Genomic DNA, 12,324 nt, shown 5'->3' with positions numbered 1-12,324 from the left:
TAAGATAAAAAGAAAAGATAATGCTCAATGTTGGAGGGGATGCGGGAAAACTGGGACACTGATGCATTGTTGGTGGAACTGTAAACTAATCCATCCATTCTGGAGAGCAATGTGGAACTCTGCCCAAAGGGCTGTCAAACTGGGCACACCCTTTGATCTAGTAGGGTCTCCATTGGGCCTGTATCTCAGAGATTTTAAAGGAGGGAAAGGGTCCCCCATGTGAAAAACCATTTGCAGCAGCCCTTTTTGTAGTGGTGAGGAACTGGAAGCTGAGTGGGTGCCCATCAGTTGGGGAATGGCTGGATAAGTCATGGTATGTGAGTGTTATGGAATACTATTGTTCTGTAAGACACGACCAGCAGGAGGATTTCAGAAAGGCCTGGAGAGACTGACAGGAACTGGTGCTCAGTAAATAAGCAGAACCAGATCATTGTACATGGCAACAACAAGATTATACAATGATCCATTCTCATGGATGTCACTCTTTCCAACCATGAGATGATCGACACCATTTCCAATGCTCTTATGACAAAGAGAGCCGTCTACACCCAGAGAAAGGACTGTGGGAACTGAATGTGGATCACACTATAACATTCTCACTTTTTGTTGTTGTTTGCTTGCCTTTTGTTTTCTTGTTCATTTACTTTCCTTTTTGATCTGATTTTTCTTGTGACCCAACAAGAGAATTGTGTAAATATATTTACACATATTGGATTTAACATATATTTTAGCATGGCTAACATATATTGGACTGCTTGCCATCTAGGGAAAGGGGGGAAAGGAGGAGGAAACCTGAAGCACAAGCTGTGCAAGGGTCAATGTGGAAAAATATCCCTGCCTATATTTTGAAAAGAAAAAGCTTTAAAAAAATTAGTTTTGGTTGAAGTTCTAATATACAAGGCACTGGAGGGAGAGCCACAAAAGAACAGCGTGTGAACCTTTCCAGAGCACTCTGGGGAATCGGTGATACAGGCCTATGTGCCAAATGCACCCAATGTTTTGCTGGGGACAGAAACCACTTAAAGGGGTGAGGAGGAAAACAAGTAATGGGTATGGATGTAAGCACCACCTGGGCCAGGGAAATCCTTATATTCTCCAGGGGAATATGTAAGAAACAAGATACTCCCCTCGCGCCTTTTTACTCCAGAACTCCCTTTCTCTGCGATTCTCCCTCAATCCAAAGCGATTTTTGGTAAAGGCTTTTTGCACAAGGAAATAACCAGTCGGGGTGAGAGAAAGTCAGCAACCTTTAATAGGGACAAGGTGCTGTCGTGACCCTGCCAGCAAACCCACCAAGGGCCGAGAGACGCGGAGGGGGCGGGGCGGGGGAAGGTTAGGACCGGGAGGAAAAATCATACTGGAAATGGCAAGTGGAGAAGACGCCGAGCCACCAGGCCAAGAAATACTCGGACTCGTGGGACTTGCAGAAGCCGGCGCTTTCGTAAAGCCGGTGGGCCGGGTGGTTGGCGCTGCTGGTCTCCAGGACCACGCCGTCGAAGCCCTGGTCGCGGGCGAACTGCAGCACGGTCTGGACCAGGGTCCTGGCCATCCCTCGGCCTCGGAGATCGCTCCTCACCGACAGGCGGAACAGTTCCAGATACTCCCCGCCGCCCACCGGCTGCCTGGCCAGGCGCACGCCCACGGTGCCCACCACGCGGCGCTCGGCCTCGGCCACCCAGAAGCCGCAGCCCGGGCCCCGCAGGTAGGCCTTCTGGATGTCCAGCAGGTCGCTGCGCAGGCTCTCGCTGACGTACTGCCTTATGAAGTGCCGCAGCGTCAGCCACTGGCCCGCCAGGACGCCCGAGAAGGCCACAAGGGCCGCGACCGGGGAGCCCGAGCCCCAGAGCAGGGCCAGCGGCGCCCCCAGCAGCGCCAGCAGCGTCCGGGGCTTCTTCAGCATCGCGCGGAAGTCGGAAGGCAGGTTCCCGAGCAACCCCTCGGAGAACAGCTGCCTCACGGCCTCCCAGTCCTGGTCCCCGTAGGTCCGGATGTGGTAGGGGGCCATGGGCGGGCGGCCTGGGGACCCCGCGGCGGAGGTGCGCCCGGGCGGAGACTAGGAGCCCGCGGCGGAGACTATGAGCCCGGCCGGAGGTGCGCCCGCGGCGGAGGTGCGCCCGGGCGGAGGTGAGCCCGCAGCGGAGACTATGAGCCCGGGCGGAGGTGAGCCCGCAGCGGAGACTATGAGCCCGCGGCGGAGGTGCGCCCGCGGTGGAGGTGAGCCCGGGCGGAGACTATGAGCCCGCGGCGGAGACTATGAGCCCGCGGCGGAGGTGCGCCCGCGGTGGAGGTGAGCCCGGGCGGAGGTGAGCCCGGGCGGAGACGATGAGCTGGAGCGGAGGTGAGCCCGGGCGGAGACTATGAGCCCGGCCGGAGGTGCGCGCTGGGCGGAGGGGCCGGGCCGGAGACTATGACTCCGAGCGGAGAGTGGCGCTGCCGTGGAGGTGCGCCTCGCAGCCGGAGGGAGCCGGGCGGAGGGTGAGCCTGGCGGAGGTGAGCCCGGGCAGGAGACTATGAGCTCAGCGGCGAGGTGCGCCTCGGGGGGAGGTGAGCCCAGCGGGAGACGATGAGCCCGGCAGAGACTATGAGTGGAGCGGAGGTGAGCCCGTGAGAGGGAGATGAGCCGCGGGGCGGAGGTGAGCCTGCGGCCGGAGGTGCGCCGGTGCGGAGGTGAGCCCGAGCGGAGACGAGGAGCCTGCAGGGAGGTGCGCTCAGGCGGGAGGTGAGCCCGGGCGGAGACGATGAGCCCGAAGGGAGGTGAGCCCGCAGCAGAGACGATGAGCCCGCAGCGGAGGTGAGCCCGGGCAGAGACTATGAGCCCGGCCGGAGGTGCGCCCGCGGCGGAGATGAGCCCGCGGTCGGAGGTGAGCCCGCAGCGGAGGTGAGCCCGCGGCCGGAGGTGAGCCCGCAGCGGAGGTGAGCCCGCAGCAGAGACGATGAGCCCAAGAACGGGAGGTGAGCCTGGCAGAGACTATGAGCCTGCGCGGAGGTGGGCCGGCGGAGATGAGCCCGCGGTCGGAGGTGAGCCCGCAGCGGAGGTGAGCCCGCGGCCGGAGGTGAGCCCGCGGCCGGAGGTGAGCCCGGGCGGAGACTATGAGCCCGGCCGGAGGTGCGCCCGCGGCGGAGGTGAGCCCGGGCGGAGACTATGAGCCCGGCCGGAGGTGCGCCCGCGGCGGAGGTGAGCCCGCGGTCGGAGGTGAGCCCGCAGCGGAGGTGAGCCCGGGCGGAGACGATGAGCCCGCAGCGGAGACGATGAGCCCGGGCGGAGGAGATCCCCCCAGGTCGCGGCACTTCCTGCCGCCCCTCTCCGCGACGCCAGCTCCGGGAGCTCACTTTTGCCCTGGGAATGGAAGCACACCCTCCTGGCAGGGGAGCGGGGAGAGAGGCAGGTTACCCCCGGGCCCGCGGCCTGCGCCAGCCCCCCTCAGCCCGTGCGCAGAGCAGCTCCCCGGGGACGGGCCTGGGGAGGGGAGCGTCCTACAGAGGGCTCTGCCCGGGCCCGGATTTCTCAGCGCAGGAAAAGGAAGCGGCGCTCACGGCGGCCGCCCGGTACCGAGGGGGCGGGGGACGGGGGGGCGGGGAGCGGCTCGGAAAGGCCGCCCGACATTTCCAAGGTCGAAAAGTTTGTCAGAGGAAAGATCTGAAACCCACTCCTGGGCTAGCCTTCCGCCGCTCTGCAGGAAATGAGGATGGGCCCAGAGAGAAGAAGAAGGGGCTGCAGAAGCCCAGGAGTCCCCTTCGACTTCTGCGAGGGGAGGAAATGCCTCCTCCTCAGTCCCGGGGCTCAGCAAGGCTTGGGTTAGTAGAGCAGAGAAGCGGGGCCCGGCCCTGGCTTCCTCCCTTCTTTTCTCTACTTCTGTGTGCGTCTCCATCCCTCCCTTCTGTATTTCTCTCTCTTTTCTCTCTCTCTTCTCTCTCTCTCTCTCTCTCTCTCTCTCTCTCTCTCTCTCTCTCTCTGTCTCTGTCTGTCTGTTTCTGTCTTTCTCTCTTTCTCTCTCTCTGTTTCTCTCTCTGTGTCTGTCTGTCTCTGTCTCTGTCTGTCTGTCTCTTTTGTCTCTCTCTCTCTCTCTCTCTCTCTCTCTCTCTGTCTCTGTCTGTCTGTTTCTGTCTTTCTCTCTTTCTCTCTCTCTGTTTCTCTCTCTGTGTCTGTCTGTCTCTGTCTCTGTCTGTCTGTCTGTCTGTCTCTCTCTCTCTCTCTCTCTCTCCCTCTCTGTCTCTGTCCCTCTCTCACCTGTTGTATTTGTGGCCTCCAGCTGCTTTCTGCCAGTGCTCTTGCTTTCTGAATCCGAGTATTCTGCCCTCTCTTATAAAAGGCCCAGTTCTGTGACTCCAGCACTACATGTCTTACCGACTAGACCACAGCCCGTTGTTGTAGTTACTGATGAAGAAATCCAAGGTTTCCCTTTTCCCTCTTGGGGAGGCCTCCGGCTCCTCCCCACAGCTCAGCAGATGCAGTCCCAGGAGATGCACAGGCTGGCCGGCCTGGAATGGAAGAGCGCATTTGGAAGCCTCAGGCCCCGCCTTCATTCCTAACTCTAGAAAAAAAATTGTCCTTCCTAGTGTTCAGGATTGGGAGGAAAGGGGGAAGCGGGCAGTGAGAAGGTTGGAGCATCTTACCTCTAGAGCTGGAGCAAAAGGGAACTTTTATTTTCTCAGTGCCAGGATGCCTATTTTCCTCTGCCATGCCCTTTGCCCATTTTCCTCTGCCAGAGCCCTTCATGCCCAGCAACTGTGTCTGAAGAAGATTTGAAAGGACAGGAAGTCAGGATTAAGGTATCAAAGAATCCTAGATCTCAAACCAAGAAGGATCCCAGAAGCCATTCGGTCTGACATTTTTATTTGACAAATGGGGAAAGTGAGGGCTTGCCCAAAATCACACAGATGCAGTTGGATGATTTGAACCCGGCCCTGACTCCAAAAACAGCATTTCTTCCACTCAGTCAATCAATCAATAACATTTTATTAAACACCTTTTACGTGCCAGACATTGTGCGAAGTGTTGGGCAGAAAGAGGAAATGCCCTCCCATTACAACTGGAGCATGTGCTTATCCCGGTAAACCCGAGCCCCGAGCTCTGCCTCTTCTGCTTTGGCTTCCCCTGACTGAACAGTCCTGAGATCAGTGTTCCTGGACATGGGCACAGTCTCTTAGCCCAGGATTAGGAGCTTTTAGGACTTGCTCAAATACAAAAGGTTCAAAGTCTCAAGGATCAGAGTCTAAATGATTATAAGCACATTATAATTTAGTCTCTATTGAAATTATCCCTAGCAGGGATATCAAACGGTGCCCTTTTTGTAATCTGCAAAGCTATAACCAAATAAAAGAGAAAAAGCAACCTTAATTAATCCTGAAATATCAATAGCATCAGAGCAGATCTTCCTGAGGACTCCACTGTCATGTAGTTAGTTCTCTGCCCAAGGACTTGTTACTGGGAGAGGAATTTTTAAATAGCCTCTGAGCGTTTTAAGGGGATTATGAGAAAAATCTAAGTCCATTCAATCCATCAAACATTTATTAGTCACCCATCGTATTCCGAAATCCCAATAAACTTTGAATGGAAAATGTCATCTGAATCCAGAAAAAGAATTATGCAGATGCGTGTAAATCAACACCTGCTATGTTCACTTCTTTTTATGTTTTCTTTTTCTTTTTCATGGTTTATCCTTCTTCTTTTGATTTTTCTCTCCCAACATGATTCATAAAGAAATGTGTATTAAAAATAAAATAAAAATATTAGTCACCCATTATGTAAAAAGAAAATAAGATCAATCTTTCATGATATAAACCTGATGAAACCCAGTATTTAGTGGTCATCACTCTCCTTTCTAAATGGTCACAAACCATCCTTTTAAACTTTGCCAGCGCGTTGAGATGAATTGTTTCAAGTTATGCTTTAAGTTTTTCTTATAATTATTCTTGCTTCTGGCTGTTAAATCATCCTGGTCTTTTCTCTGGCAAATTGATCTGACTATAAAGAACACTATTTCAGTTTCAAAGCACCAGGACAATTTCTTGTCCTGGAATACAAAATCAAGCAAAATACAGTTAGGGGACTTCAGCTCTGACTCACTGCCCTGGTGTTATTTGTTCTGCTGCTGCCCACGTTAGTCCTAGTTAGAGTTAGACATGATAGCCATCATCTTCTCCTTTTGACTTTTTCTCCAACAAAGCCATCAACAACTAATCGACCAAAACTCGTGTATTTAAAAACTTCCTTCTCTGTACCAGACGCTGTGCTATGTTGGGGAGGCAAAAAAATAAATAAAATAAAATAAGTAAACAATCCTTGCCCATGGAGTTTACAACTTAAAAGAAAAGGCAAGAGGCTAATAAGTAAATATATTCAGGGTGGATTTGGGAAGAGAACAGAACAGAATATAGTCTCAGAAGAGAACATACTAGCATGTGAGGTCCGTGAAGGAAAGAGTTGAGCTGAACTTGGAAGTAAGTCAGGAAAAGTAAAAGGCAGAGGCAAATAAGGACAGGATTCCATGTGTAAAGATGGAGTTGAAACTATCTAACCCCATTTTTTTCTTTGATAACAAAGTGAAACCTTTAGACTAAATGGGGAAAATTCTCTGAACTGAATCATGTTAGAGTGGGACAAGAACTCAGCCCCACCCAGTCTATAAATCACTAATTACAACCAGATTGATTCAAAACACAGGAACAAGCATGATGGTAACAGGTTAATAAGTAGATATGAGTGTAATAGTAAATATACTTTCCACAGCAGCCCTTCCAAATCTTTGCATCCCTCAAACTTTCCACGGCTTCTCATCCTGCCACTCTCTCAAAAGTCTTACTTGATATTTTACTAGGAAAAATGGAGGCCATTCACTGAGAGCTCCCCTTTTTCTGCTCCTCAACTCATATCATTCAAATGTCTTTGGATACTATCTCCCCCTTTATCCTTTCTCATATGAAGAGTAAAGGACCCTTATCTTTCTCCTTCTCCTATGAGCAAATCTCTCTACAAGCACAGTTCATACTATTTTGTCCCACCATCCCCAGAAGATTGCTTTCTCTGTAATCTCTACTCTCTTATTAATCCCTCTAGGACTGTTGGTTACAGCCTTGTTGCCTATAAAACATATCCATGAATCCCATATCCTTAAAAAAAATTGGAAGGTGGGAGGATTGGCGATGGCTTGGAATGTGATATTTCAGAAAGGAAAAGAACTTGGATTACAACCAAGTAAGCATCATCCTTGGAGGAGTCAATGAAATAGAGGACTTTCAAGTATTTCTGATAAAAAGACCAGAACTGAACAGAAAATCTGATTTTCAAATACAAAATTCAAGAGAAATATAAAAAAGTAAATAAAAGCAGACATAAGCATTTAAAAAAAAATCAAACTGTTTATATTCCTACAAAGGAACATGAACTTTATCAGTATTAGAGCAGATAGTAGGTGTATACACAGAAGATATGAATATAAATTGGGTTTGATAGAATAATATTTTTTTAAAAGGAGCAAAAGGAGGATTTCACTTAGAAGTGAAAGTGGAAAGGTAAAATGGGATAAGTTATCACACCCCAAAAGGTGCAAAAGGCCTATTACAGAGGAGAAAAAGATAGGGGTGCCGGTGCAGGTGTGGTTTGAACCTTACTCTCATTACAATTGACTGGAAGAGCCACCATACACAATCGGTTGTGTATCTTACCCAAAAGGGAGGATGAACAATTATTGAGTTATTGACACACTCCCTGTCATCCAGGCTTACGTGCAAGGAATCACCATCAGCTCGCCACTTTCCCCCCACTCCTATATCCAATCTATTACCTAGGTTATTGAGTCTTCTTTCACTTGGCTTGTAGACACCCTCTTCGTTCCTTTCGACATTACTACTACATAGTACAGACCACCAACTCATTATGAATGGGTGACTGCCTAAGTCTTCTGATTGATCTCCCTCCCAAGTCAGTCAGCATTTATAAGCATCTATTATATGCCAGACACTGCAAAGAAAGGCAAAAACTGACTTCTAGGAGTTCACATTGTTATAGGGCAGAGAACATGGAAATCCCTATGTACAAACAAGTCATTGGCAAGATAAATTGGAGGTAATCAGCAGGGGAAAAGAACTAGAATTAAGGAAGATTGGGAAAATCTTATGGAAGTTGGAATTTAAGCTGAAGGAAGTTCGGGAAGCTTGGAAGCAAAGACAGGGAGGGAGAAAATGGCAATCATGGACGAGAGCCATGGAAATTGTCCACAGTAGGGAGATGGAGAGTCTTGTGTGAGGGATAGCAAAAAGACCCTTGTCACTTGTTATCAAGGAAGAGAATAAGTGTAAGAAGATCAGGCTGGTTATAAAAGCCCTCAAACCTCCCCCTGTTCCAGGGTATCCTCCCTCAGCTACCAAAGTGATTCTCCTCGAGCCAAATCAACTCAAGTGACCAATAGAGATTGGCTCCAGGATCCAATATAAAATTCTCTGTTTGCCTTTGAAAGCCTTTTTGTAGCTTGGGGTCTGTCCTTCTTTTCCAATATCCTTACACCTTAGTCCTTTGAATACTTGGTGACTTAGAGACACTGGCCTTCTTACTAACCTTCACACAAGACGCTCCACCCCCTGCTCTGAGCATTTCCTGGCTGTCCCCCTTGCCTACGATGGCTCCTTCCTTAACTGCTCCAGATTTTAGAAGAGATATTTTAATGTCAAATATTCATTGTCAGTAAGCATTTATGTTTATTGAATTGGAATGAATTGAATAGAATTTAGGGATAAAGGCTTTTGTATTAAATGTTCTTACTCAGCAGTTAGTCAATAAACATTTATGAAAAAAACCTCCTGTGTACTAGGAACTATGCTAAGATTGGGACACTGTGGTAAATACTTCTTTCCAAAAAAACCCAAAACAAAACAAATTAAAAACAGCTGACTAAACAGCCCAGCTAATTATCTTGGAGGAAGATGGGAGAGAAGCAGAATGCCAGCGTTGATAACATCAGAAAATCACCCTTGGCCTCTTAGGAGCATCTTGAATAGGAAATGTAGCCTATCTCTGAAGCTCCAACCTGTCAGTAGGAAGAGGAATCAGGACAAGGATCTCCAGAATGTACTTGGAGGACAGCCAACACAAGATACCGAGAAATATAAAAATCACAAGGAAGTCAATGTAGCTAGATCATAAATGTGTGGAGAAGAGTAAATCATTAAGGTGTCTAAAAAAGTAGAAATTACTGAGCTATAAAGAACTTGAAATTTAAAAAAAAGGATTTTTTTAATCCTTTGGAAAATAGGGAGTTGCCCATCTCCCCATCCAAACCCTCCTACATTCAGGAAGACAACTCTAATATCCAAGCTCCTTTCACTTCCATTTCTCTGCTCCAAAGTTTAATGGTGTCTTGTCATTCAGAGAGACTTAATCACTTATATTCATATTTACAACTATTTAGAACCATGAACCAGAAGGAGGATCATATACCTGGACTGGAGTCACCAAATGACAGAATCTTGGGGTTTGGAAGGATCTCAAAGACCAACTCATGGCTACAGAAAAATCCTCTCAACAATTCCCTTGACAAGCATCACCAAGCCTTTCCTTGCAGACCTTCTCTGATGGAGCATCCCTTCCCTCCCAAAATAACTCATCTGACTTTGGGACTCTTCTTGTTAGCAAGTTCTTCCCCATGTGGTTCTTGACAAACTTATGGAGGGTCAACTAGGGGATTTTTTTTTTTTACTATTTTGATGCAGTTTCAACTAACTTGATGAGAAGACATGGTATAGACCTTAGTGTGAAGGTAACTCTCATGGAGGCAGGCATGAGCTCTAGAAACTTATCAAGAGGATTAAAAAAAACTCCTTTAAGTGGTGTCCAGTGACTGGGCTATTTCCTAGATGAATGGTGATTAAGAGTCAGAAGATTCTATATTCGATTACTTGCTGACTAGGAAAGGAGGATGGAAAGAAGGGAGGGAGAAAAATTTGTAATGCAAGGTTTTGCAAGGATGAATGTTGAAAACTGTCTTTACATGTATTTTGAAAATAAAAAGCTATTTTCAAAAAATTTTAAATAAATTTAAAAAAAATTTTTTTTAAAAGTCAGAAGGTTCTTTTCATGAGTGAATTCTCAAGATAGATTGATGGCTTCCCCAGTTCCCTTCCATCCAGCCCTTCCTTGAAGACCTTTACTGAAAGAAAATTTTAGGAAGTTTTGTAACTTTATTTTATTTTTAATTTGTGGAATAAAACAAGCATTTCTATGAGATAGTACAATAAAAACCATGATTGTGCATTAAAGTGTAAATTCACTATGCACAACTTAAAATTCCTTTCAAATATACAAGAAAATAATCATATAAATTTCTTTTTTTCCTTTTTTTTTCCACAAATAGGTGGGTGAGAATGTGGAGGTGTGTGTGTATGTCTATATGTATGGATGCATGTATATTAAATTATTCCATATATACTTTTATCAGTGTTTTCTCTGGATGTCGTATCTTCCTTCATAGATCCTTTATATTTAATTTGGGTATTTATAACAGTAAAAATAACTTATTTGCTCAAAGTTGTTCTTAAAACTATATTGTTGTTACTGTATACAATGTTCTCTTGGTTCTGTTAATTTCATTCTTCATTATTTCGTGCAAGTCTTTCCACGGTTTTCTAAAATCGTGGAGCTTATTACTTCTTATAGTGCAGTAGCATTCCATCACATAGACCACAACTTGTTCAGCCATTCCCCAACTATTGGACATCCCTTAGGTTTTCAGTTCTTTGCCACAACAAAAAAGGGTTGCTATAAATATTTTAGAATATATAGATTCTTTTCTTTTTCCCCTAATTATCTTCAAAAATAGACAAAGTAGTGGTATTTCTGAGTCAAAGGATATATAACTTGTTGGACATAATTCCAGATTGCTCTACAATATGGTTGGATCACTTCATGATTCCACCAACAATGAATGTGTCCAAATTTTTCACATCCCCTCCAACATTTATCACTTTCCCCTTCTATCATTTTAGTTAATCTGGTGGGAGTAAAATGATATCTCAAGATTATTTTAATTTGTAGTTCTCTAATCAATAATTATATAGAAAAATGTTAAAGAATTTATATGACTCTAAGTTGTTTTGATTTCTGGGATCTCCCAGGTAATCACACCTGCTTGATGATGTAATCACACCTACCTAGCTTGTGCAGAGCTTGCTATATTCCAAGTTATACTTTCCCTGGCATTCTTGCTTGGTTAATCCGTACTCAGCCTGCAGGTCATTCTGACTTGGCACTAAACCCCTATTTCAGCTTGCTCATTGGCCAGTGGAAGCCAGGAGTAAATATGCTTGGAATCGATGGGAATGGATCTGCAGGAGTGACGAGCCTGGATAAGAGGACAGACAGTTTGTCTGGGAATGCTAAAAATTTCTCCAACTTTCACATGGTCCCTTCATACACTGACTGATTTATCTAGTTTCGTTTTCATTTGTGTTTCTTTAGCAACATTGTAGTTAGAAAGCATTTAAGAGTAGAGTTAATGATAATAAAGATCTCATTCTTTACTCTTCTTCTTCACTTGGAAAATGCCGATGTCTATTTGTCTTCCCTTTTGCTTTCCATGATCTCTATGAGAGCCAAAGCAGCTGGTCTGATTTCTGGCATTTCCACGGATTATGCATTCCACAGACTGGCGCCCAACATGGGGCCCTCATTAAGGCACAATTAAGCATAACCAAGGGACTTCCAGGAGCCCAGGAAATATATGCCAGTTCCACAGAGGTCCCTGGAAGATGTTTGAAGGCAGGAGAATCACTGCAAGGGAGTGAGGGGTAAATATAATCTGCATTTTTCTCTTCCTTTCATTTATTTTCACTCAATAGTCAACACAATGGGGCAAGCAATAATTAAGTCATCTTGCTGAGATACTTATGAAAAGGTTTTAAAAGCCCTGGTAAGAGAAAAGGGCCTCATTGTCATTTCAAAGCAAATTACACAGTTTTGGAACCTAGTTCAGCAGGTTTCTCCTTCGTTCCCAGCAGAAGGAACTTTAGATTTGTCACAGTGGAAAGTTGTGGGAGAACAGTTAATAGAACACTACCAAAAGGTAGGGCCAGATAATTTTCCCATTCATTGTTTTCGGCTGTATAATATTTTAAAATTGTGCATTGCACAATTTCTTCATAGAAAACTACCTCTTTTTATTCTTTGATCATTTATCAATTGGAGAATGATTCATATTCTTATAAATCTGACAAAGTTCTTTATATATTTTAGATACCAGACCTTTATCTGTAGCCTATAAAAAATTTTACACATTTTTCTGCTTTCCTTCTATCTTGGCTACATTTGCTTTATTTATGCAGAAGCTTTTGAAT

The 12,324-nt window shown here is 46.1% G+C and overlaps 1 protein-coding gene across 1 annotated transcript; it reads right to left on the bottom strand.

Moving 5' to 3' along the window:
* Positions 1-1,229: 1,229 nt before the first annotated feature.
* Positions 1,230-2,375, bottom strand: LOC100935099 (N-acetyltransferase 8). The gene has a single exon (XM_003759065.4). It carries the CDS (start codon positions 2,003-2,005, stop codon positions 1,334-1,336), a length of 672 nt encoding a protein of 223 aa, XP_003759113.1. The 5' UTR covers positions 2,006-2,375; the 3' UTR covers positions 1,230-1,333.
* Between the last annotated feature and the right edge of the window lie 9,949 nt (positions 2,376-12,324).

The sequence above is a fragment of the Sarcophilus harrisii genome, chromosome 2, assembly GCF_902635505.1.
Source record: "Sarcophilus harrisii chromosome 2, mSarHar1.11, whole genome shotgun sequence".
Lineage (NCBI taxonomy): Eukaryota > Metazoa > Chordata > Mammalia > Dasyuromorphia > Dasyuridae > Sarcophilus > Sarcophilus harrisii.
This window is presented reverse-complemented; position numbering and strand designations above follow the sequence as displayed.